At 35.0% G+C, this 23,210-nt stretch overlaps 3 protein-coding genes across 6 annotated transcripts in view; 2 read left to right on the top strand and 1 right to left on the bottom strand.

Annotated features, from left to right (window-relative positions):
- Positions 1–1,154, top strand: part of LOC136846629 (uncharacterized) — a 42,054-nt gene extending 40,900 nt beyond the window's left edge. For both annotated transcript variants that reach the window (XM_067117540.1, XM_067117541.1), the window contains exon 5: positions 468–1,154. In XM_067117540.1, coding sequence (XP_066973641.1) covers positions 468–813 — 346 coding nt within the window. In that variant the 3' untranslated portion in view covers positions 814–1,154. The remainder of the gene's footprint in view (positions 1–467) is intronic.
- Positions 1,155–11,277: 10,123 nt separating this feature from the next.
- The window catches only part of LOC136846625 (titin homolog), a 35,960-nt gene continuing 24,027 nt past the window's right edge, over positions 11,278–23,210 (top strand). For 2 of the 3 annotated variants that reach the window (XM_067117529.1, XM_067117527.1), the window contains exons 1-14: positions 11,278–11,386; positions 13,234–13,376; positions 14,046–14,183; positions 14,319–14,425; positions 16,698–16,774; positions 17,078–17,270; positions 17,792–17,916; positions 18,224–18,422; positions 18,678–18,780; positions 19,831–19,940; positions 21,001–21,276; positions 21,378–21,469; positions 21,912–22,143; positions 22,936–23,052. In XM_067117529.1, the coding sequence (XP_066973630.1) occupies positions 11,378–11,386; positions 13,234–13,376; positions 14,046–14,183; positions 14,319–14,425; positions 16,698–16,774; positions 17,078–17,270; positions 17,792–17,916; positions 18,224–18,422; positions 18,678–18,780; positions 19,831–19,940; positions 21,001–21,276; positions 21,378–21,469; positions 21,912–22,143; positions 22,936–23,052 (1,921 nt within the window). In that variant the 5' untranslated portion in view covers positions 11,278–11,377. The remainder of the gene's footprint in view (positions 11,387–13,233; positions 13,377–14,045; positions 14,184–14,318; positions 14,426–16,697; positions 16,775–17,077; positions 17,271–17,791; positions 17,917–18,223; positions 18,423–18,677; positions 18,781–19,830; positions 19,941–21,000; positions 21,277–21,377; positions 21,470–21,911; positions 22,144–22,935; positions 23,053–23,210) is intronic. The other variant, XM_067117528.1, reaches the window with a different exon arrangement.
- LOC136846626 (ionotropic receptor 21a-like) overlaps positions 14,617–23,210 on the bottom strand; it is a 54,606-nt gene continuing 46,012 nt past the window's right edge. The window contains exon 15 of the mRNA XM_067117532.1: positions 14,617–14,749. The gene's annotated coding sequence lies outside the window, so the exon portion shown is untranslated. The remainder of the gene's footprint in view (positions 14,750–23,210) is intronic.

Genomic DNA, 23,210 nt, shown 5'->3' with positions numbered 1-23,210 from the left:
AGTTTTTGCTGTTTTCCAGAAACACCCACTTGCTTCTTTTTAATTTTTTTCCCCCTTTTTTTTCCTCTTATTTTGTATTTTGATTTAAGCAGATTGGAAGTTAACCCAAAATTTTTTGCAATGTGATGTTAGTGTTTTAAGTGCTGTTCTTGCCATTATATTTAAGGTTTAGTTGGAAAATTCCCTTCTAATTAGGTTGTTTGAAGAGGGGAAAAGTTCATTTTGAAGGAGTGAGAATTTATAAATTTAAGGTTAAAGTAAAATAGTGTACTACCTTTTTTAGATTATACTATTAGAAATTTTTAATCTTCTTATCAATGTTTTGACATTAAATAATGTGTTGTTAGCAGGGTCATTTTTTGTTTTGAATGTTTTGGAGACTTTCTCCTCTGTTATTGTAGCAATACTTAACAAGAGGGAATGGACTCTGTTTAAAGGTGTGGATTGCGAACTTTTTTGCCTTGCAGCCTGTCTAGTGGTTGCCTGGTTGACTGTGAGGAGGAAGAACGCCTGGAGCCTATTCTGGATCTGGAAGAGGCCCTAGAAGAAGCCCTGGGTGACCTAGACAGTGTGGGCAGTATGGAGGTTGACGCTAACCTTCGACTGTCCACTCTAGGGAGCGCCACTCCTCTGGTGTCGCAGTCAGAGGCGCACTCAACTGATGATCATACGGGTCCGCCTCCGGCCAAGAGACAGCGTGGGCGTCCTAGGAAACAGTCATTTACAGGAAGTACGTATGATAGTAGTGTGGACATTCCAGATCTTGATTTCAGTCTAAGCGACTTGATGGACTTTGACGTCTACCTATTTTAGCCGAGAGAGGGTGGTGAGAGGAACTGACACCCGTAGCTACAAAGTCTAAGTTCAAATTTGTACAGCTGCCTCTTGTATGAACTGGACTTCATAATAGTTGATCAAATTGTAGTAAAAGATACTGTACCTTTTCTTTTGTAAATCTTTTTTCTCTTCTGTTTCTGTTTTATGTCAGTTTATATGGAACTGAGCTTGAGTTAACAAGGTTTCACTCTTTAGGGTCATGGCTATATTTTTATTAGTTCTGGTTCAGTGGTAGTCATTTATCCAAAATAACTGTCACATGTAAAATTGCACTATAAAAATGTGTTGGTTACAAAAAATACAACCACAAAGCTTTACATGATGTGTTTTATTGTTGTTCCTTTTAGCGTGGTGGCACTAATGCCTAGCATGGCAGCATAGTGAAACCTCGTAAACTCACACTCAGATTCTATATCTTTGTCATGAATTTGAGTGGTGAAAAGCAACTTACGAGCACATTTATGTGCCTTGGCATTTCAAATGGACATCACTGGTCTTAAAAGACCTCTGGTGTCCTCTTGAAAGTTGTTGATCAAACATTCTTATTTTGAGTTTTCGAGGTTTCACATTTTCTTGTCAGCTGAAATTTGATTCTATATGCTAGTTTGACTCAAGGATGTTAGGCAGTTGTCTGACATGAATATTATGGAGCAGAATGCCATAAGAAATGATGAAAATTGTGGGTGGAATTTCCTTACAGCTATGGTATTGCTGAGGTTCTGTGGTTGAGGGAGTTCAGAAAATTTTTGAATGGACAACCAGCCTATAATTTTTATATCTTATTTTGATTGGTGTCCTGCTTTAATCTGTATTTCAACTTGACAAATTTTGGGGGCCTTAGACTTCAAGCATATATAAAAAGGCATTTTGAATCATGCATGCACTGAAGTAGTCTCTGGTAGTGCAGGATAGAAATTTCCTCTTTAGGGTGGTGGATTGCAAGAACCAATTGAAGATGTTTGTGCTTAAATATATCGTAGATAATCTTTGAAGACACATTAATAATTGAGCTGCATGGAATTAGTAAGCCTTGGAAGGAGAAAAATAATAGTAGTACTTGTAGTTTTTGGGTGTGAACCAATATGACGCTTCTGGAAATTATAAAGTAGGTCTTGATATGAGGCATTTTTCAGTAAAAAGAGAAATGAGATGCTGACTGTCATAGTGTGGTTTGAATATTTAGCAAGAATTAGGAAGTAGAGATTAATACAGAAGTTGCAGCTATAACTGGTAAATTCTGGGATACATTCTGTTGTCTTTGTACTTCAAAGAACAGTGGCACTTATATTGTTAAAGGATTATGCAAGCATTTTTGCCAGTAATAAACCTCCTAGATATTTTGAAAAAGATGGCATTTAGTCTTAAAGACTTGGGCCTTTCCCTGTAGTGGCTGAAGCATTGGACAGTGGATATTACTTGGTTTAGTTCTTGGCCAGTCTTTTTACCAGTGTCACAAGGTAGACAGCGGTTACAGGTAGGATGTATTTCACACCATGAGCTAATAGTAGGTAATACAGTACTATGGAAATGGTGCTAGTGCACATTTCAGTTAATGTATTAACTGCAGCATGATACAGTGGTAAAAATATATTCACTGGTATTTGAAGCATCTATTGTTGGTTGGTCAGCAGTCTTCAGTCTTGACCTAATTTTACCAAAGTATCCTCTTCAGATCTTCTTCTGTATGATTATGCTTCATAAGAATTTTTAAACCAAACTTCCTTTCGCCTGGAGGCAGTTTTTAACAAAGTTCTGTGTTAGCAGAAATTTTGTTATTTTTCAATGTCATAATTTCTGCTTATGTTAGGGTACTTGTCAAGGTTATCGACAGCGTGCTACTGCCAGTATAAATTACTGTTAATTTGTTCAACCAGGCACTGTTAAAATCCAAAACTCATATGGCTGGCCAATACCATTATACAGACAGAGCCACAATGGAAAATTCAGCTAGGGATCCTTCTTAGGTACTTTTAAGATATAGTTGGAGAAAGTTTTAAGCAAATGTAATTTGGCCATGGAAGTTCAAGGCAGATGTAAGCTCTTACAGAAGGTCCCAATCCTTGCAGGAAATACAGTGGTACATTGCTTTCCTCTAAGGTATCAGAAAAAGCACATTTCATTTGTGAGAGAGTAATTTGGCACAAGTTGCTGGTAAATCCAGATTGCTGAAACAGCTTGCTGCACGTTGCTATACCATCAATCTCATGTTAATAGAAGACCTGAATACCAATAGAGGACTGGATTTTAGGATTCGCTGGGGAGAAAGAAGTCAAGAAGAAGCAGCAATGAAATTCTGCCAAGGCCAAGGGTTAAAATTGCTTGAAAAAATACTTAAGATGCCCAGAGAGAAGTTGACAACATACAGGTGGAGAACTGAGACTGATTTCATTGTAAATATAAATACAGTAAATGAGAGAAGGATTGCACCAAAATGTGAAGTGAGACATGCTTAACATATGACTGGTATGAGCTGATTTGAAAGTATGAGTTAGAAGATAAAAAACATTAACATGGAGCTGAAGACATCTAAATAGTTTCAATAAATTTAGCTTCACAAAATGATTGTTAGAAACCCAGAAAATACACAAAAGCCTGCAGACATATTCAGTGTGTTATAGGGGATGGGATATAGAGAGATGGTGATGATTATATAATGGACAAAGGGTAATTGAAGTGGAACAAGCCCTCAAAAAGGAGTTGTCAGGAATGTAATCAATTCCAACATGGAAAAGGGGAAAGACAAAATGCATAGGATAGCAAAGTGGCTGAGGATAGATGGAAAAGATAAGGATGGAAGCAGAGTATATGAGGTGAAAATTCAAGATTGAGAGAATAAGATACTTGAACAGTTTTGTTAACAGTTTGAAGATCATCCAAATGAGGGAAATGAATGTGGCCATGACAGAGGGACCAGTTGGAAATAAAACAGCCAAAGAGATTGAAAGATTCCTTGTGTAACTGATACGTGAAGCCTGGGGTCATGTGGAATAATTTAATAAGAGCAGCCAGAGAGTGAATTACTAATGAGTGTACCTGAATATTTAACATCTGAGAAAAGGAAGAGATAAGATCAGATGAGTGGAAAGAACCCATTCAGTTATGGTGTACTAAGGAAAAAGGGAGGACTGCCATTTGGAAATTATAGAGAAGTATGGTTTCATGTGCATGCTATGAAATATTGAAAGTGTTGAATTTCAACAGTTGAAATCAGTCATTTTCACTTAAGATTATAGAGAGGTTTAACAACCAAACATATTTTTATTGAGGCAATATAAGGAAAACCATTATACAGTAGAAAAGTTTGTACTACCTCAAGATGTGTGGAATTTGAGAAGACATTTAACTGAGTACCAAGAAAAACTGAGTGGTCCTTGCAAAGACAAAGTTTACTGGAAAGACTTCAGCTATTCATGTTACTCATACCATAACACTAGGAATATCTAGAGTGAAGATAGTGACAGATATGTCAGAAGAGTTACTGTTAAATGTTAATATCCATTAACATTTTATCATGGTAATGGAGGAAGCTATAAAGAAGTGCAGAAAATAACATACTGTATACCTGTGAGCTGGTTTATGCAGAAAACTTAGCAACAGGAGAATCTTAAAAATAGAAGTTGTCGAAATTTTGAAAAGGTAGAACAAGAGACTGGTAACTGGAAAGAACAGCAAGGGAAAACAGGAAATGTGGCTGCATGTGGAAAGATAGGTAGAGCCATGAGAGATACCCTGGACCACAAAAATATGTACTTAGACTCTCAATGTCTGTAATGTGAGGGAGCCGGAGAACCATGTGTTATCAGGTCTTAGAAGAGGTAGAGCATTTCTGTTACTCTTGGGACAGAATGAACTATGAAGCAGGTAGTGAAAGGGGTATAAGAAAAAAACAGCTATAGTTTGGAGGAAGTGGCAAGAGATCGCTAGACTTAACAGTGGGGAAAGCAGGCTTGTTCTAATCTTGCATGCAAAAATATGGCCACTGGCAAAGCAAATGGAGATTCTGAAAAGGTGTGACTGTAGAATGTCAAGATTCATGGTAACAGATCTCAAAGATTGAGGTGGATTAGTCAAATGACTAGATGAGATGAGAAATGTGTAGTATGAAAAACATTGGATGTGGAAATTGTGGGAAAGCCCAAGAGATCACAGAAAGGGGATAGATGAAGACTTAGACCTAATGGGAGTTAGGGTAGAAATTGTACAATAGAAAAGGAGAGCTGAGAAAACTTTTACATTTTATATTTAATCTCTTTAAGGGAAAAGCTGATGGAGAAACAATTAGGATAATGCTGAATAATCACATTTTTACTAGCGTTTGCTGTTTGTAACTATTATTGTGCAGTTTATTAAATTTATTACTTTGGCTTGATAAACCTTGTAGGTTTATCAGACTTTTGGGTTATAATAGCATTTTTCATCCTACTTTTGTAAAAAAAATTTTATTTCAGTTATAGACAGACTGGTACCTTGTAGGAGGCAGCTTTTCTCTGGTATCTAGCAACGGAATTACCTAGAAATAAGTGCTGAATGGATTATTTCACCGGCTGACACGGGCCCCTCCCCAGAAATAGATTTTTCCTTTGTCAAAATCCTTTTTATGATGAGACATATGAACTACAAACCTATTATACTGTACTGTATTATAATGCTTGGTACAATGTTTTAGCTAAATTGCAGTGAAGGGGCTAGGAAACCTTTAGGCGTCCTTTCTGGTGAGAATCCCATAGAGCCGTATTGCCCACAACAAAAATTTTAATTGCTGCCTTAGTTTTCTTATTATTTCAGTAGTCATCTCTTTTCAGTTTTATATCCCCTCTTGTAACATCATTTCTTGGCAAAGGATATTTTGTATGCTAGATTGGACAAAATGGCCATCTTAGGAAAGTAAGTTTAGTTGGCGGCAGAGTATTGACTTGGCATGCCTAAGATTTCAGTAACCATCTCTTTTTAGTTTGATATCTCTTGCAACTTATTTCATGGCGAAGGGCATATTAATATGCTAGATCAGCCACCGGTGTACGTTTCAACAGATTCTCCACTTGGCCTTCATGTGATTTCAGGAAGCATATCTCTTCAATTTTATATCCCCATAGTAACATCAGTTCATGGCCAAGGATATTTTAGCATGGTAGCTTAGACACAAAAGGGCCACCAGGCAGTTTAGACAGCAGATTCTTGACTTAGCTTTCATGTGGTTTTGGTAACCATCTCTTTTGGTTTTATTTCCCTCTAGTACCAGTATTTCTTTGCATACTAGATCAGATATGAAAGTGCATCTCAACATTTAAAGTTCAGATGGCAGATTCTTGCCACTGCATGTTTAATAGAACCCCAAATTTGGACGTCTGGCTTTCCCACTTACAGAGATGGACAATATGGCAGGTACTGGTCCAGTCACAGAGGATATTTGAACTGGTTAAATAATAGACAAGGGGCAGCACAACACAATTGGTTCAAGTTGGCATATTTTAAATATAAGAAAGCTGTTCATAGGATTTCCTCGTAAGAGGAAACCATGTAGCCAGACCAAGTTAACCTACATGCATAGGTTAACAAGTGAAAGTCCAGTAAAGTACTTACGTGAAGAAGGAAGTAGTAAGATGAATGATGAAAAATGGACTACTGTAATGGACTTTATATCAAATAATGCCATAGTGAAACAAGTGAAAATGCTGTTGGAGTAGATTTTCTAGTAGGTAGTTAATATATTTTCAGATGGGATGAACAGGCCCCATCCTCCGTGAAATTGGACATAAAATTTTGCTTGTCCTAGGCTAAGGGTGGTGGATTGCTTTTTCTTGCAACTACTGTAGTTTCAGACAAAACCCAGCTACTGATTCACCAATCAGGGCAAGTCTGATGTAGGCAAATGGCCATACACTAGTTTATTATGTCTTTAGATCTTCCATAGTTTTGCATATGGAAAATGTTCAATCTTTTTGGGAGAGGCAGCCTGGAAGTTCTTGGCAGCAGTGACATGAAATTTTGAAATGAAACAGCAAAATCTCATGTTACTTGCCAGAGAACATCCTTGTTTTGTCTATCATCTTAGACAACTGCAAACAGAATGATAGGCATGATAGTTTTATATGAATTTAAATTGATACAGCTGTCTCAAAGACTTATAATCCATCCAAGAAGACACCAGAAAAAAAGTGTGTTGATCACGTTATTTATTATGTTCTTTAAGTGACTGATTGTGGTACTATTCACAACTTCAGCTGAGAAGTTCCCAAAGTGGCTGGTGTTGAATCTCTATAGTTCCAGAAGTATCTGCTGAATGTTTTAGTTACCATTTAATATAAATGGATACCTGTAGTCTGGTATTTATGCCTTTAAGTTTCTTGAATGTTTCTACCAACTGACCCAATCAACACAGTTCTAGAGAGTACAGGTGGAGGTGCTCTGTCATCCTTGGATATCCAGTTTGTCTTCTTGATGGTATTAGGTTGCTCTTGCCTTTACTGCCTCTGATCTTTCTTCCCATCATGGGACTGTGCCCAAAATTGGACGGCAGTTATTTCTGTGTAGAGAAGTGAGGTAGACTGTTTTAGTGCAAGAAGACAACTATAATAGCCTATTTAGCTTTATCCATGAATGTTCAGTGACATGGATATGGCAGCAATCTCACGTGCTCCTGTGGGTTCTAGTTACTATTATAGTCACCCTGAAATGCAGCATGTTCACCAACCGTGTTAATGGTTCGTATTTTAGATTGATAAGCAACTGCAAGATTATAACCTACGCATTTATACCTTCCACTAGCAGATAACCTCACTTGTACTGTCTACTGAGAGAAGCTGTCATAGAGAGAACATCAACTTTGCTACTAACCATACAGAAGACTTATGCACAAGAATTATATTCAGACAGCTTTCTGTAGGTGGGAAAGGATAACTTAATTGACAGCTTTTCAACAATAATAGTGTTATGTAAATTGCTGTATTCTTTGGAAAGAACATAAAACATTGCGTTGACTCCACCGGGATAGGAATATTTGTCAGTCTCAAATATTTTCTAGACTAAACTTGTTCCTGGATGTGATTCCCAAAAGTGAGCATTTACATTCACCTTTATTCAGTGTTTTGTCTGGTTTCAGTTGCTAATGGAAGAGTAATGATGAGACAAGGAAAACACTAAGAACTAGTTGTTAGATCTAGAGACTGTACATTTTGCAAACATAAAGATTTATAATCTGGTTAAGGCACAATTACAGAAGAGATATTTTGGATGTTGAGCAACGTATGAAGGAGATGAATGAAGGGACAATGCTAAAGGCTTAATTGATAAAGAGTAATCAAAACATGGAAACTTATTAAGACACAAAACTCAATTATAAAGAGATAATGGAAGTTGAAATTTTCTTTATCGGAGTCTTGTCCAGGGCTAACCTCTTGCTAAGTGCAACATTGTTTAGACCTCTGCATCTTGATGCTTTGGTTCTGGACTGCATAATGGAATAGACGTAAGAAATGATTTTGGCATTTGTGACAGTTCAGGTTCACAATTCTTATTTATATTCTCAGAACTTCTCTAGTTACTGAAGAAAAATAAGTGTTTTAGAAAGTTGAAGAGTTCTTGCACAGAATCAGCACAAGAAATGAAATTTGTTAGGTTGAATTCTTTAGAGGTATCAGGTTCAAGGACGAAAGATTTACCCAATTCCCAGAGAGGGGAACACATCAGTATGTATATTACAGTACTATTGTTCAAAATATGCAAACTTTTATTTTGATATATATTAAGTAAGGTCTTAGTTTTGCTTGTGTTCATCCTTACACCTCATTTATTGCACCACTATCAGATCTGTTTCAAATCTTTTTTAAGTGGCCTAACAGTTTCATTTCCCATTTACAAGGAATGGATAAGTTTAACAAGAGTCGGATCACCTGTATATCAAACCATGTTAATTTTAAGGCAAAAAATCACGTTGTTAGTAGAGAATATAAAAAGCCAGGGTCCCAGAAAATTCTTGGGCTCACCAAAAACAACCCTTGCTATCAGTCACCTATAAACTGTGATTCAAATCAAGCACATAGCCTCCAACACCAAAGTAACAAAGATTTTACAAAAGAACCTTATGGTTAACCAAATCAAAAGCAGTGTTAGAAAACAGTTTTTAACAAGTGTGTCTCTCTTGGTTGTAAGTAACAAAATCTAAAAGTACAATATAAGAACCAAATTGTATATTGTAGGCATGCTTGTCAAGAAAAAATACGAAGGAATGAAGGAATGCTGGTGGTCCGAAATTGGAATTAGTGTAAAGAATAAGACATTTAGAATTATTAAATAATTTGAAGAATGGCATTGTCACCTTTCTTTGCTAAGGACTGAGGTAGTGACTTTTTCCAAATGAAAAGAATGCAGGCTGTTCTGAGAGAGGTGAAGTTGCAGTTTCAGGAATATTGAAATCCCAAACATGTCGTTATTCATCTGCTACTTTGTTTCTTTTTATTTCTCTTTCATAGTTTACTCTTTTTCTTCTCAGTTCCCTTTTCTGTACCGGGCCCTTTCCATTTTGGGGCTCTTAGGCTTGTAGCATTCCACTTCCTGCTAGAGTTGCAGTTGGCTTGTAATGTTAATGATAATGGCACAAGGAGAGCTGGCTATAGATCTTAGAGGACTGAAGAGAGGAAATTAGATTGGAAAACCAGGCTGAAGTAAAGTTTTTTAAATAGTTCCTCACTGACTAGCAGCAGTAGGATGGGCTTGATGTAACTGACATTCCCATTTCTTTTACCTGATAGCTAAGTGGCAGGAGTTGTACCAAGGAATGGTAGTGGAGGAATTTATAACAGGAGGGGAATAAAGCAAAAATACCTGCAATTATGGTAAAATCAATTTGAAGTACTACAGCTCAGAGTCTTTGGTACTGAAGCAGTGATCTATTCATGAGAAACCAAGAACACTTGTAGATCAGCTGACTGCTCATGTCAATTCTTTGGATAATAATTGGTTGCTGCCATAGGTGAAGATGAGGTGGAAAAAGTTATAACGTAATTTGAAATATGCAAGATCTGGGAATTAATGAAAGGACTAGTTTTGGAAAAAGCAAAACATTAAATGTTACGATTAAAGAAACTGGTGGGGTGTTAAATAATTTATCACATTATCCTATCAGATTAACAATAGTAGGAGTAAGGATACAATTACCTGATCAGCAAGATCATTTTTAGTTGCTTCAGTACTGGATTTCCACTTGCATTATTGTATGACAGATTGAAAATATTTATGTGCACTACAGCCCCATTAGTTATGTCTCATTTCCACGAAGGAAATCTCAGTCACACTAATCTGTTGTAACAGTATCAGGAATAAGAATCACCTACTGTCCATGCCCAGACCAGACCGTTCTTAAGATACTCCTTAGCATACTTTCTGATTTAAGCAATTAACTTATTATTAATTACCTTAATTACTCTATATATGTTATTATTATAGTATTGTATCAGTATTTTCCTTCAGATTTTTTTATCATTGCAGTTTATTTTGTCTTTTGACATGATACAAAGGACACGTGCTGGTTAGCACGTGCCTTGCCTTTTTTGTCTTTGTATCTTTAGTGTGACAGTCTGGAGATATGATTTCCAACTCCAACTATGATAATTACAAGTTCATCTCATAATGCCAGCAAAGATATTACTCTAGCATCGTTAATTTGGAAAGTTGAAGAATTCAGAGAAAGCAGAGTTGAGGAACAGTACTTAGTCCTTACTTCCAAGTATTTAACAACTTTGCTGGATCAAATTAGGGCATAGGAAATTTACAATGTTTTCAATATTAAGGGGGCAAATAGCTCTGTTGTTGTTAAGTTGCCTCCACATTCCACATGGGAAAATGCTGTATGTAATTGTCATGATACCGACGGCTCTATTTGTGAACCCCCTGGGTAAGAAAGTAATTTTTTGTACATAAACTGACTTGGGTTGTGAATGCAAATGGACCTGAGTTGAATAATTCACAAGTCAGGGACAGCCTGAACTAGCTATATTGTATTCAGTCTTCAAAAGATTACAGTATGTAGTAAGGTTTATATACTATAGACAACAGTTGTTTTACTATAGTACTGGTATGGGTAGTTGACTCGGAGCAGATTCCCTTGCACATGCTGATTTACTAAGTGTACTGTATATGTATATTACTAATTACCTTAATGTAAAGGAAAATTTTGCATTATGTATAGTAATAATAGTTTGTATTTTATACAGGATTTAATTGAGGCAATTTTGTCAAGACAAAATGATTCAGATTTAATCTTTAATATTTGATGCTTGAGATTAATACCACTGTGGTTGAGTCAGTGAAAGTAGAATGCTTCAGTATAATTTTTGCTGTATATAAAAATCTTTATAATGTAAATGACATTTAGAATAAGTAAAAGGTCATTAATTCCTTTGTGATGATACCAAGTGAAACTAAAGAAATTTTATTTATAGCCCCTCCTAAAGGAGAGAAACCTGAACGTGATCCTTCTGAGGAGTCTAAAGAAAGTGAGACATCGTCAAAAGAAGAGGGAGATTTTGTTGGATTTTCTCACAACATGGAAAAAGTAGGTGCACTATTTAGCAATAACTTTCTTGCTGTATTTACTTATATAAGTTTAAGGATTACTTTTTATACTCGTCTTTGTGAAGTTCAGAAAAATGTCTTTTCATAAACAGTTGTAAACCATTATTTTGCAAATGCTTCAAGCTGTCATCCATAGAACTTGGCAATCTTACCCAAATGCAGTTAACTACTACCAGTAAGCACATACACCCAGGCTGGATGTCTCTGCTTTACTTTATGCTGGTCTGGTTTACTGAGCCATGAGTTTACTATTACTCTCTATTTATACTTGTCACCTTTTCATTATTGTGTCTATCGTTATTTATCAGTTTTGAAGCCACTGTAGTCATATATATCTTCTTTTAGCTTTCACATTGGTTATTTTCTTTAAATATCTCAGCTCTTAAATTGGGAGCAAAGTTTATTTTTTGTAGTAAGCAGATGCTTAAAAGAAGGATATCTTCAGAAAGGGCACTCATTGTGGCACCTACTTGATAAGCAGTGAGTAAAGACAAACCAAAAGAGATATGCTTCTTGAAAGAGGAAATTCTGAAATTATGAGGGACAACAGAAGTAGGGAGAGAATCCCAAAGCTTTGTAGAAAGAGAAAAAAAGACATCAGGCTTTTTAAATTTGGGATTGTTAGATTGCTGATCTCCTTTGCTGAATCAGTAATGAAACCTTTGTACAAAAAGCTTTTATAGCCTCACAGCCATTTCATACACCTGCACAAGGATGTTGTGCCCCTTTTTATATACACTATCATTTTCATTTCTTTTTGTTAACTCCTTCGTGCTACATAGAAACTAAGTCCTTGCTGAAATTATTATGGCACCTTCTTAACCCAGTATTTTCAAGGCTTTCCTTTCCTCCTTGCTCCCAAAACTTCCAAATTGTACTCTAGTTTCTCCAAGCTGTCATATCCCATTCTGTTCTTATTCAAACCACCTTACAGTCCATAATGTATTTTCAAACATCCTTTTCTTATTGCTGTATTCTAGCCAACCTTTTAATCCTTCTTATTAAACATACAGTAAATAATTTTAAAAGCTGCCAGCGTATTTCATATCTTAAGAGAAGAGGCAGCTCAGTAACTTCTTCATGTAATACTTTGATTGCAAAACTTTGGTAAAACTTTAATGCCTTCTGTACTTCACCTGCTACATAATTAATTAATGTCTTCCTTTGTTATGATTTTGTCTGTAATATTAATTCTCAAATATGTGTACGAGTCAGTCCCATCTCCTTGGTTTTCTCAGATTCTTTTGTCCGTTTTTTCTGAATATCATATTTCAACTTTGCTTTTACATTTTCAGGTTCTTTCACCAGTCTCAGCAATATTTAGTTATTGCCAGTCAACAAGTGTCATTAACATGTTGACTGAAAACAAGTTTGCTTTCTGAAGTAAAAAAAAGACTAGTCAGTTAATTATTGCTTATTAGTTTTACTAGACTACTAAGTTTTAACATTTTCATATAGCTAGTGACTGTGACAAGGGAAACAAGTTCTGGATTCTTTTATAAGCATAGTGAATAGCTGTCAGCTTTTGTTTAGAGTGAGGAAAGGATATGAAGTTGTTGATTTACATGTTTTTAATTTATTTTACTGCTGTTAGTAATTTTTACTGGAAACTCTCTGCATCTACCACAGGGTCCCTGTTCAGACTTACTGTATTTTTATGATGTAATATACCCTAAAATATATAACACCTGGTTACTCAGCTCTGAGAATCTCCTGTACTTTATATGTATAGAAGCAACTTTGTTAATAGTGGTAATTGCTCTTATCTTATTCTGAGGTTTTGTTTCTATCATAAATTTACCTAAGAATCCTTTTATATATTTCCAGGGCAAGACAGAATCCTCAGGGTTAAGCCGCGTAGATGTTGCGCAGGCAAATGCTATGGCCCGTCAGCTGCATGTGTATAAACCTGGTATTGACTTTGTTCCTGGAGCCAGACTTGAAGTCTTGGATGCACGAGACAATAACTGGTGAGTTCAGGGACTTAACCCTGGGAAAAGCATGGCCATTTACTTCTTTCAGAATTTAATTCTAATGAATTTGATTCTGATGAGGAAATATGAAAGGAAAAGAATTAACTCACAGAGATGTTATAAGCTCTTCTTTTAAAAGAGGCATGGCTACTATTTAGACAAAAAAAGAACAAACGAAAATCCCCCTGTTAGTGCAGAAGGAAGGTCACATAATTGACTACTATAATAGGATAGCTGAGTTAAATAATTTCAGGTTGTTACCTTTCACTCTAGTAGCTCACTTGGTGGGATCTTACAGTGGATAGTTACATATTTCAGAAGGAGCTATTCTTCTGAATTGTATTTCAAACTACAAACCTTAGTTTTAAGGTATGTGCAAAACAGTTTTCTTTTGCTAGAAAGTAATTTCTTTCCAATGTCTCTTAATTGGAATGATGCATCAACTAATGAGACCAACACTACACTCCTATGGTATTTTTGTGTAATTGAAAAAACTGTGTAGTCATTAAAAAGGACTTGAAATGCTGTTACCATGAAATAATTTATTTCTGATGTATATAAGCTGTAGACAAGTTACCTGAGAAATCTTTACCATAGTTTGACTAAATTTGTTTTGTATATAAGTAGTTAACAGTTAATGCTTTTTCATTTAATTTTCTTTTAAAGGTATCAGTGCAAAGTTGTAGAAGTTGACTGGGGTGAACTTGACATTTTAGTGCATTATGAGCGTTGGTCTAATCGTTTTGATGAATGGCTGAAAATGGATTCTACAAGGATTCGGCCTCTGCATCGTTATTCAATGAGGTTAGTAACTGTAGATGGTAGCATTTAAGCATATGTACTGTGACAAGCAAACATTAGTAATCAGTGCTAAGCAAATAAGGGTACTGTAATGCTTTTGATCTTCCTTTATTACTTCATATTATCTTTACATTCCAGAAAAGAGAAAAAAGGAGGATCTTATCGTGTTGGTGACAAAGTGACAGCACGTTGGCCTGCAGATGGTAAAAGATACCAAGCAAGAATAACTAAAGCACTTGGGGATGGTGAGTAATAGATATTTCATTTACATTTTTGTAGAATTGCAAACATGAACACTTCATAACTGCAGTATTAGGTATGTGGTACTAAATGAAGAAAGTTGTTTTTATTGTGTACTGTACTTGAGTATTGCTAGTACATACAGTACTCTGTATGTGGATTGAAAGTTTTTTACAGAAATTATAAGAAGTATAAAGGTAGTAAACAAAAGTAAAGAAAATAAATGTACTGAAGGTTCACATACATTTCTTATATTATCCATCGTTGTGTTAGCTTTCAAGACCCGCAGGGTAAAACAAAGCAGCATCCCTTAACTGCTTGTACTGTACCTGTAATATAAAATTTTTTATTAAATAAAAATATAGGCAATATATGATAATTTATGCATGAGTTAATATTAAATTATATTTAGAAACATATAGTATCCTGAATGCATCAGGATACAAAGTGTTCATTCATAATATCTTTATGAATGATATGAACGGTCATGATAGTTAAAGTAGTTAGATAAATATAGATATTTATCTAACTACTTTAACTATCATGATGTATTTACATATATGAAATATATGAAAGTACAGGAATACAGTAATAAGATTTTATATATTAGAAAACTTAATCAGGTACAAGATATCTTGTACTCAAATTTGTTTATTAGTTTCCTAAACTCTCATGTTGCAAATTTATTATTGATCAGTTTATTGACAAGAACTTGACAATTGTAAATTAAATCTTACAATCGACTTACAGCAGGGGATCTGTTCCAGCACCGCACTGTAAGTTGATATCTGCCGTAAGTAGGTTTTTACCATTATCGGTGCTTTAACGGCACTTACGGCACTGTAGATTGAGTTTTGGCGCCGTAACTTGATGTTGCATCAAGTTACAACACTGTAAGCGCCGTTAGCTTGATGCCTGTTCTTGCCATTAGCACTGTCAACGGCACTTACGATGCCGTAACTTGATGCAGCATCAAGTTACAGCTTTGTAAAACACCATTAACAGCGCTGGAAAAGCGCTGTAAGATCGAATTGCCGTAAGTCAGTGGCACCGTAAGTCGAGGACGCACGACGTGATCCAAAGTCTGGGTGTACGTACAATACATTGCATATGGCTTATATGTTTTGGTACACGTAAGTTTTTGTTCCTATCAGTTATTTTATTACAATTTATGTTATTTGCAGTTGCTCTTAGTACAATTAACTATCTTGCTTCTTGAATGTTCATTGGACTATCCTTTTTGTATGTACTATATACTTACTTTGATTGACTTAAATTATAGGCAGTCCCCGGTTTATGACGGGCCCGGCTTATGACGTTCCAAGGTTACGATGCTTTTCAAATATATTCATCAAAAATAATTTTCTGGTTTACGACACATGTTCCGGGGTTACGACGTGTTGTACGCAGATCCGACGGAAGAAATATGTCTCCAAAATGGCAGAATAATCAAAATTTGGAGTTTTTTTTATGAAAAACTCAATAAAAATGCAGTTTACATCGTTTTCAATACACTCAAAGCATTAAAAGCAAGGTTTTCTTAGGATTTTTGACGATTTTTAGGTTTACGACGATTTTCGGTTTACGACGTGGCGGAAAAACGGAACCCCCGTCGTAAACCCACTTCTTCGTTTAGCATCATGGAAACATAAGTACAGTAAGTTTGACCTAAAGAAAAATAAATATTGTCAAGAACTTGGCCTTCTTTGAAAGGGTTCATTGAGTAAAAATGTACACCTTAGTTAATAGTTTTTTCTGTAGGGGAGGGTTGTGGTAATGGACATAGTGTGGATATGGGAAGTGCGGTTAAATTTGGAAGTGTTGATCAGGAAACTTATGCCTTAAAGAAACTTGGCCTAGAAATACCTATAAATACTGTATGCACAAAACCAAATGGACACAAGTATTGATTTTGAAAATGAACTAACTAGCATATTGCTCACTGCAGTTTAGCTCTTCTGACACCAGATACTATACCCAAAATGAATGCCTAAGTACCTGAGAACACTGGAAAACAGGAAAGTCATTGCTAGCTGAGTAAGAGCTGAGGTATACATTTTTTTTTAATATAAAGATTGACAATGTATATGGGATTTCTTTTCCTTTAAAACTGAGCTAAATTACAAGTATTAAGAGTATGGAGACCATTTATATTATAGAAGTAGGATGTCATTGCAAGTAAGGAAAGCAATAAATCATTTTGAATAGGATGGAACAAGATATGGTTTTTTACCATGAAGGGATTGCTTTACTAAATTGTTATCTCTTAAATTCCAGATCAGTATGAAGTCTTATTCTTTGATGGTGTAACAAAAATTGTACGAGCTGCTGGCCTCTCGAAATTTGAGTCGAAGGTATTGCTTATTGCGCTGTCTTGTTTTAGTAACTAGTTACATCAGAAGTTAATCAATTAAATAGTAGGAATGTGTACATTGTACCACAGTAGTTCCTCATTAGAAAATCCATTCTGTAGAGTTAAAGTTAATAGAAACCTGTTAGCACATTGGTTAAATTGCACTACATAACATTATTATAATGAGATATAACTTTAGCTTACAAAGCAGATTTTTTTAAGAGGTAGGCCTATGATTTCCCAAAACTACAGTAAGTAATAATTTTTCATTTTTGTTTTCTACTTTTTGGTTAATTGCGTATAGCTGTTGCAGAGTCCTAGGTGTTCACTTGATTCAAGTGGAAGTAGCAATGAACCAGGCACAAGTAGTCCACGTAAACAGGGACTGGATGATGAAGAGATTATGCTGCTGTCGCCTGCTGGTACCACAGCTAGCTCAAATGACTCACAACCCTCAAGCCCAGAGCCTTTTCCAAGCACTAGTGAGAGTTCAAAAGGTATGTTTCATTTCCAAAGAGCAGTGAACATGCTGTAATCTAATAGGTTAGTGGTATTCAGGTTTACTTGAAAACAGTGCATTATATTTAGAATGCATGCTGTTGTATGAAATAATCTCTCTCTGAAGTTAGGCCCATGACGAAAATTTGTATATGATGTCAGAGTGATATGCTGTGTTTGGAACTTAACAGTGACATATTCTTAAAGATATTTATCAAGTATTCAGTGTCTGTGTAAAGTAAAATACTCTATAGACTTACATATCCTCTGGTCTTGCATAGCATGCGACTTTTCAAAAATTTGATCTCCAATAGATGATTTCATCATTTATGAAATGTATCAAGTGAGTTCTATATCCATCAATTGCAATCTTATGATCAGTCAAATATTGGAAAATTTGCTCTTGAAATCATCAGGAAACTTTGACTACTGCATTGCTCATGTTCTATGAGTTGTAGATTCTCATGTCTGTAATTTTTTGTTATATTCTAACATTTCATATACATTGACAACATTTCAGGTGAAAAAGTTTCTGCAAAGAAGAGCATTTTTGATGTTGAGATAATTGAACAGAAGAGAAAACCAAAAAGGAAAGCAGTTGTAGAAGAACTCTTCCAGTCCATAAAGAAACGCCGCAAATTTGAAGTAAGTTTTAATATTAGCATTTATGTCTTTTTAAAAATGTCTTATTATAGATGGAAATAAATCAGCTTAGTAAAGTTACAGGAGAAACACTATTTAGTGCCAAATTTATCATTCTGTTAAAAAATATGTGTTTTTAACAGAATAATAAGTTTGGCGATTTATAAAATTATTTGTTAAATTTATATTTCTTATTCTTTCCTTTGAAAGAAAGTAATAGATGTTTGACTTCATAAAAATTGCAACATCATATTCAGTATTCTGCGTGTTTCAATTTGTTGTCTGTAGTAGCATTATTCAATTATTTCAGCAATCTCCACCTCCAAAGCCATTACATGGTAGTCATCTGGGTCAGTCAAAGAGTGCTCGTTTAAAAAAGAAACATAAGGATAGATCCTCATCGGAAAAAGGATCGGCTGGAGGTAGTTCTTTACCAAAATTGGGTGAAACATCTGGTACCTCAGATGTTGTTAGTAGAGGCACATGTGAGAGCCCCATGCCAGATCCATGTAAGTTTTATGGTTTGGATATCTTATGTACAATTTACTTTTGATAACATGATAATTTATCCTTGTACTGTATAAGCTATTGAGATAGCGTTTAATTAAATTTTGATCTTACCCAGCCTTATTATATATGTACTGTATTATGAAAAATTCATTTCTTATAAAGCTTTTATTTTCTATTTTTACTCACAGAATATGTAGGTGATAACACTGAAAACAGTTGATAGTGGTAATTTTACTCACTGTTTTGTATTTCAGCTCCAAATACAATAATTGTGGATTTGGATGAAGGTTGGAAGAAATGTTGTGTTCAACGAACATCTGGCACATCAGCTGGAAAATGGGATGTGTTTTATGTTACGTAAGTGAGCTTTGCTTTTTAGGACAGGCATTTATATTTCAGAGCTTAATTTCTTTCAAATTCATCAGTGATTACAGACAGGGAAAAGGCCACAGTTACTTAGGTAATTACGTCTGTAGTGTGGGGCACTAGTGAATAAAAAAAATTAAAAATCCTATGGCATAGTTCCAGTAACCATCCCTGAATATTTTAATGAACAGTAATTATGTAATTGTTTGCAGAACTCCAAAAAACTGTATATAGTCTGCTGATATTATCGACATACCAGAGTAATGTTTAGGTATTACTGTACTGTATATAACTTTCATGTTGAGAATGTTGGTAGACTACCAGAAATTCAGTATAATGCATCAAGTTTTATGTTTGAGAAAAGCAAATGTTCAAGAAACAGAATCTATCTCTTTGGCCTCATGGCGGAATGGTAATCATGTTGGAGCTCACAAACTGAGGGACTTGGGTTCAAATCCAGTATACTTAGTTGTTAGTCATCTGTTGTGGGTCACAACTATGATGGAGAAAAAAGAAAGATTAGAGAAAAACTAGATGTGAATGTTCATTGTTATGCCAAAGTGTACAATAACAAAATAGGAGGGCATCATTGAAGTAACTGTCACCCCATTTGGGATGAAATCTTTTATATGATACTCTCTCTATAACATTTAATAATCTCAGATTGTATCTAGACTGTCATACTGCCCAAACAATGAACAATATCATTATTAAGTGGTTTTAACAAGAACACTTGGGCACATTTCTGAACTCCAACTGGGATTACCCAAAAGATTTATTAATCAAAGATAATTGAAAATGTATGAAGTAAAAGAATTAAAACAGATAAGTAAGAAGTAACCAAAGTGAACCGATGGAAAGTAGAAGGCAGAAAGTGATACATCCGGGATTCAAAATACCAAAAAAACTTTAGCACACCCACAATGTGCCCCAACAGGAAATAATGAACTGTAATAATAAGCTTTGATGATGAATAAGTGATAAGTTTTTAATATGAATTGTTAGTGTTCAAATCATGATCAAATACAATTTGTTTTCCAGGCCTGAGGGAAGGAAAATGAGAAGTAGAGGAGATTTAGCAAGGCACTTGGAGGAGGCAGGATATGACATAGATGCTGAAAAGTTTGATTTTTCAGTCAAGAATATTAGAGGTTTGTTAATAACTGTTTTATTGGAGATTTTATGTAATGTGAGAGTAACTTGTAGGTTTAAAATAATTCTTTTGCATAATGTGGAATTCAGTGTTGTTCTACAATATATAAATGTATACATAACACCAAGTTTTTTAAATTATGAACAACAAGGCTGAGTTCAAAAATTAAATTTAAGAACATTAGTTGCTTCATGCCCTGCCCAATCACCACTCAGTTTCTATAATTCAAAAGAGTACCTAAAGTGTTTGAAAGTTTGTTGGCAAAATGTCTGAATGCCTATGATGTTCCTTAATCTACAGTTTGGTTTTTGCAAGAGCTTACATGCTTGTGATGCTCATATTTCAATTGTTGTACTTATATTGTATGGAAACCCCTAGATTTTGATCACTAAGTTTGTATGATTGGTCTTGACTCTAGTGGGGCTTTTCAGACTCAGACAGATGAGAGGTGGGAACCAATTCTTAGTAATATTTATACATTTTATACATTTATTTATATATTTAATTGATACATTATTATCATTAATATTCAGAAGATTAACCATATTCGTAAGGAACAAGCCCACAAGGGCCATTGACTTGAAATTCAAGTTTTTGGACCCTGTCTAGAGAAAATACTTTTGCTCTTTAGTTGCCTTATTTTGAATATTGCTTATCTTTTTGGTCATCAGCAGCTGGTTTGCATCTTAAATTGTGGGTTTTATTGAGTTGATTTTATTTTGGAAAATTTGGCTCTAAAACCAAGCACTGGTGAACTTTCAGTCATCCTGTACTTAAGATAGAGTGGAGAAGGAGTTGGAATGGTTGGACAGATCGAAGAAAGTTAGTAGCAATGGAGGTACAATAAAAGGCTAAACAGTGGGTGCACCTAGGGACTGAAGGGATATTGCAAGCGACCTTTAGTAATGCCTACAGTGCACCACATGAGGTGCACTGATGGCACTATCCCCTACCCTTCCAAGGGGGGTGTTTGTTGAGATTGTGCTATCTGTAATGTGGAGAATAAAAATTATTCATAATATAACTGCTTTTACCAGCAAAAATTAATTCTATTACAGATCTTGTAGAATCTCAGAAGCAGGAGTTGGAGGGGAAAGACACACAGAAATTAGGTCAAACTGAAGAGGAAACCAAAGATGTGGTGAAGATAGGCAAGACTGTTATCATAAAAGAGACAAAGATGAATTATTTCCAGAAGGAATTGAAGAAAAAGCAACTAAATCTAGAATCCAAAGATCCACAAAAAACAGAATCCAAGGACATCCAAAAATCTAGCGCTTCATCAGAAGAGCAAAAAGTTACAGGGACTGAAAAATTAGCTCAAGAAAGTAAAGGTAATGGTAGGAATAGTGTAGTATACTATTGAATAATTACATGAAATTTTCTTTAATGTTTTCTTTGTGCACTCAGTAACATCACCAAAACTTTCCAACAGCCTCTCAGAGTACTCATGGAATTTCAAAGGATGTAAAGTCTTCACATTCTGTAGAAATCAAAGTTGAAGAGGAAGAATCATTTACTACAGAGGTAAGTTGTCATAAACTTGTGACCATCATTTTGTCTGGGTAATTCCTAAATGATTTCAAGTCGCCTAAATATTTTCTCATCCTTTTTCTTAATCTTCTGCCTATGTCTACCCACTGTAAATCCTTCAGGGAAATCCTATGATAGTCTTGAGATGTGACTTAATGGTCTTTTTGAACTACTTTATTATGAATATACAAATATACTTTGTGCAACCTTAAATAATTTATCCACACATTAAATTATGACATTTTAACTCTCTTTTCTCTACTGGATTGCCTTTATCAAGTTCCTTTTCTCTACATATCACTGTAAAGATCTCTTCATTGCTTTTATGTTCTCTCAGCTTATTTTCATCACATACAGTATTACAATATACAGTACTAGGAAGCTTATAGGACTCTTGCCTTGCAATATAAAGTTGTTAATGAGGGTTTATTTTCAGATTAAAAAGGAAAAAGGAGAACCAGACACTGTTATAGAAACAGGCTCTGGGACTAAAGCACCTACGACGAAGAAAGCTGATGTAAAGATGAAAATAGAAATTCCAATTATGCCTAAGACAGAGCCTTTAAGTTCATTGTCTGCAGGATTACTCAGTCCATCATCTAGGCCTTGGTCTCCAAAACATGGTGGACTTCAGAAGTCCCTTTCTCTTCCTGAAGAATTTGCCACAGGTACTGCAACTGTTTATTAAGGTTCAAATTAAATTTTGGAACATACAAAATAGGTCCATTGTTCAGATAAAGTTCTTGAAACCCTAATGCTTATTAAATGGTAGTGTCATCATAAACCATGACATCTGTTATGTAAGTTGGGATGACTTTCAGGCACATGTCAAGGTTAGTTTTTCAGAGGCTAAGTCTAGCAGTCTCATAATACTTGATAGATGGAAAAATTGCCAGAGATTCAAGGGACTGTCATCTACATTACATCACACAATACACTTCCTGTTATGTAGGATGTATATGATTTAAGGAAAGCTTGTAGTGAGGCAAAAGTTTTCTTTAATTATCTGCAGTAAGCTGGTTCCTCTTCATGTTTGGACAGCTGTTATATAATTATCTGTGGCTACAAAGAAACTCCAATATAAACTCACCGCCGTCCAGGCAGCCATTTTTTTTAATGAAAAATAATAATAATAATAATAATAATAATAATAATAATAATAATAATAATAATAATAATAATAATAATAATAATAACAAATTTTCAATATGTTTTTGAAAAAATTAGTACTTTGGACTTATTTCTGGTTTATTAAATATTATTTGTATTAATGAGATGCAATTTTTTAGAAATATAAAAATTCTATTATAGACATTTCTTGTCAAATATTTCATACAGTTCCCAAGAATGTATGGTATTGGATATTTTCTATTATATATAAGTTATCACAGAACAGCATTCACCTTACAAGAAGGGAAAAATTGTTTTTCACTTTGTGACATAAACTTTTTATTTTACAGAGGATGAAAACCTGAAACCATCTGCACTTGCAACTTCATCAGGTTCAGGAAGTACACCATTTCGTCAGGGTGCCCCACCAATTCGCCCAAAGCCAGTCATAAAAAAGGAACCTGTGCGTAAGTATAAGAGATGTGTATAGAGGGCATGTAAATGGTTTATACCTAGAGACAGAATTTGAAAAATTAAATCTCTTATAATGATACATATCCATACTATTACTAATTGTATGACCCATTTTAATAAGTTATAATAGCACTTACAAGTAGTGTTCAGG

This window comes from Macrobrachium rosenbergii, chromosome 15, assembly GCF_040412425.1.
Source record: "Macrobrachium rosenbergii isolate ZJJX-2024 chromosome 15, ASM4041242v1, whole genome shotgun sequence".
Classification (NCBI taxonomy): Eukaryota; Metazoa; Arthropoda; class Malacostraca; order Decapoda; family Palaemonidae; genus Macrobrachium; species Macrobrachium rosenbergii.
Note: the sequence above shows the minus strand (reverse complement) of the source record. Positions and strands in the feature narration are given on the sequence as shown.